We start from the raw sequence: 2401 nt of genomic DNA, 5'->3' as shown, positions 1-2401 counted from the left end.
TGGTGGTGGAATGTGCATTTGGATGTTTAAAAGCGCGCTGGCGCAGCTTACTGACTCGCTCAGACCTCAGCGAAAAGAATATCCCCATTGTTATTGCTACTTGCTGTGCGCTCCACAATATCTGTGAGAGTAAGGGGGAGACCTTTATGGCGGGGTGGGAGGTTGAGGCAACTCGCCTGGCCGCTGATTACGCGCAGCCAGACACCAGGGCGGTTAGAGGAGCACAGCAGGGCGCGGTGCGCATCAGAGAAGCTTTGAAAACGAGTTTTGTGACTGGCCAGGCTACGGTGTGAAACTTCTGTTTGTTTCTCCTTGATGAACCCTCCAAACCCCCCCCCCGACCCGGTTCACTCTACTTCCCTGTAAACCAACCACCCCACCCCACCCTCCCCTCCCGCTTGCAGAGGCAATAAAGTCATTTTTTTTTTAACATTCATGCATTCTTTATTAGTTCCTTACAGAGGTAGGGGGATAATTGCCAAGGTAGCCTGGGATGGGTGGGGGAGGAGGGATGGAAAAGGACACACTGCATTTTAAAACTTTAACTCTTATTGAAGGCCAGCCTTCTGATGCTTGGGCGATCATCTGGGGTGGAGTGACTGGGTGGACGGAGGCCCCCCCCACCGCGTTCTTGGGTGTCTGGGTGAGGAGGCTATGGAACTTGGGGAGGAGGGCTGTTGGTTACACAGGGGCTGTAGCGGCGGTCTCTGCTCCTGCTGCCTTTCCTGCAACTCAACCATACGCTCGAGCATATCAGTTTGATGCTCCAGCAGACGGAGCATTGCCTCTTGCCGTCTGTCTGCAAGCTGACGCCACCTATCGTCTTCAGCCCGCCACTTGCTCTGTTCTTCCCGCGATTCAGCCCGCCACCTCTCCTCTCGTTCATATTGGGCTTTTCTCATCTCCGTCATTGACTGCCTCCACGCATTTTGCTGTGCTCTATCAGCCTGGGCGGACATCTGGAGCTCCGTGAACATCTCGTCCCTCGTCCTACGTTTTCTCTTTCTAATGTTCACGAGCCTCTGCGAAGGAGAAACATTTGCAGCTGGCGGAGGAGAAGGGAGAGGTGGTTAAAAAAGACACATTTTAGAGAACAATGGGTACACTCTTTCATTACAAGGTCGCATATTTCGGCTTGCAGGCAGCCATCGTAGGCCACAGTGTTTTGGCTTTTTTAACCTTCTTAACATGCGGGAAAGGTTGCAAACAGCAGCGCATTTCCCATATCAAGGATGAATTGGGTTGTCCATTTAAAATGGGGTTTCAATGTAAAAGGAGGGGGCTGTGGTTTCCCGGTTAACATGCGGCACAAACACAAGTAACCCCCCCCCCCACACACACACACACACGATTCTCTGGGATGATCACTTCACCCCTCCCCCCACCGCGTGGTTAACAGCGGGGAACATTTCTGGTCAGAAGAGCAGGAACGGGCGCCTCTGAATGTCCCCTTAATAAAATCACCCCATTTCAACCAGGAGAGCTTTCTGGAGATGTCCCTGGAGGATTTCCGCTCCATCCCCATACACGTTAACAGACTTTTCCAGTAGATGTACTGGCCGCGATTGCCAGGGCAAAGTAATCATTAAACACGCTTGCTTTTTTTTTGTAATGTTTACAAATAGTTACAAAGTTACACTCACCAGAGGTCTCCTGTGTGCCCTGAGGGTCTTGGGTGAGTTCGGGGGTTACTGGTTCCAGGTCCAGGGTCACAAACATATCCTGGCTGTTGGGGAAACCGGTTTCTCCGCTTCCTTGCTGCTGTGAGCTACCTACAGTACCTCCATCGTCATCTTCCTCGTTCCCTGAACCGTCTTCCCTGTGTGTTTCTCCAGTGAGAGAGTCATAGCACACGGTTGGGGTAGTGGTGGCTGCACCCCCTAGGATCGCATGCAGCTCCGCGTAGTAGCGGCAAGTTTGCGGCTCTGCCCCGGACCTTCCGTTTGCTTCTCTGGCTTTGTGGTAAGCTTGCCGTAGCTCCTTAATTTTCACGCGGCACTGCTGTGTGTCCCTGTTATGGCCTCGGTCCTTCATGGCCTTGGAGATCTTTTCTAATACTTTTCCATTTCTTTTACTGCTACGGAGTTCAGCTATCACTGCTTCATCTCCCCATATGGCGAGCAGATCTCGTACCTCCCGTTCGGTCCATGCTGGAGCTCTTTTGCGATCCTGGGAGGACTCCATCACGGTTACCTGTGCTGATGAGCTCTGCGGGGTCACCTGTGCTCTCCACGCTGGGCAAACAGGAAATGAAATTCAAACCTTCGCGGGTCTTTTCCTGTCTACCTGGTCAGTGCATCTGAGTTGAGAGTGCTGTCTAGAGCAGTCACAATGAAGCACTGTGGGATAGCTCCCGGAGGCCAATAACGTCGAATTCCGTCCACACTACCCCAATTCCGAC

The 2401-nt window shown here is 52.4% G+C and overlaps 1 protein-coding gene across 1 annotated transcript; it reads right to left on the bottom strand.

Moving 5' to 3' along the window:
• Nucleotides 1-397: 397 nt before the first annotated feature.
• LOC135980657 (uncharacterized) lies at nucleotides 398-2379 on the bottom strand. The gene is made up of 2 exons (XM_065580574.1): nucleotides 1644-2379; nucleotides 398-1045 (listed from the first exon to the last, which is right to left on the bottom strand). The coding sequence occupies exons 1-2, from the start codon at nucleotides 2182-2184 to the stop codon at nucleotides 582-584; spliced, it is 1005 nt and encodes a 334-aa protein (XP_065436646.1). The 5' UTR covers nucleotides 2185-2379; the 3' UTR covers nucleotides 398-581.
• Between the last annotated feature and the right edge of the window lie 22 nt (nucleotides 2380-2401).

This window comes from Chrysemys picta, unplaced genomic scaffold, assembly GCF_011386835.1.
Source record: "Chrysemys picta bellii isolate R12L10 unplaced genomic scaffold, ASM1138683v2 scaf5608, whole genome shotgun sequence".
In the NCBI taxonomy this organism is placed as follows: domain Eukaryota; kingdom Metazoa; phylum Chordata; order Testudines; family Emydidae; genus Chrysemys; species Chrysemys picta.
The sequence above is the reverse complement of the archived record's forward strand: the minus strand, read 5'-3'. Positions and strand labels throughout refer to the sequence as shown.

Excerpts from the sequence above, each read along its gene's own strand:
- LOC135980657 (XM_065580574.1), bottom strand. The coding sequence starts at position 2,184 with ATGGAGTCCTCCCAGGATCGCAAAAGAGCTCCAGCATGGACCGAACGG. Across the intron at positions 1,046-1,643 it reads GGGCACACAGGAGACCTCTG|CTGCAAATGTTTCTCCTTCG; the intron begins GTGAGTGTAACT and ends CTCCTCCGCCAG.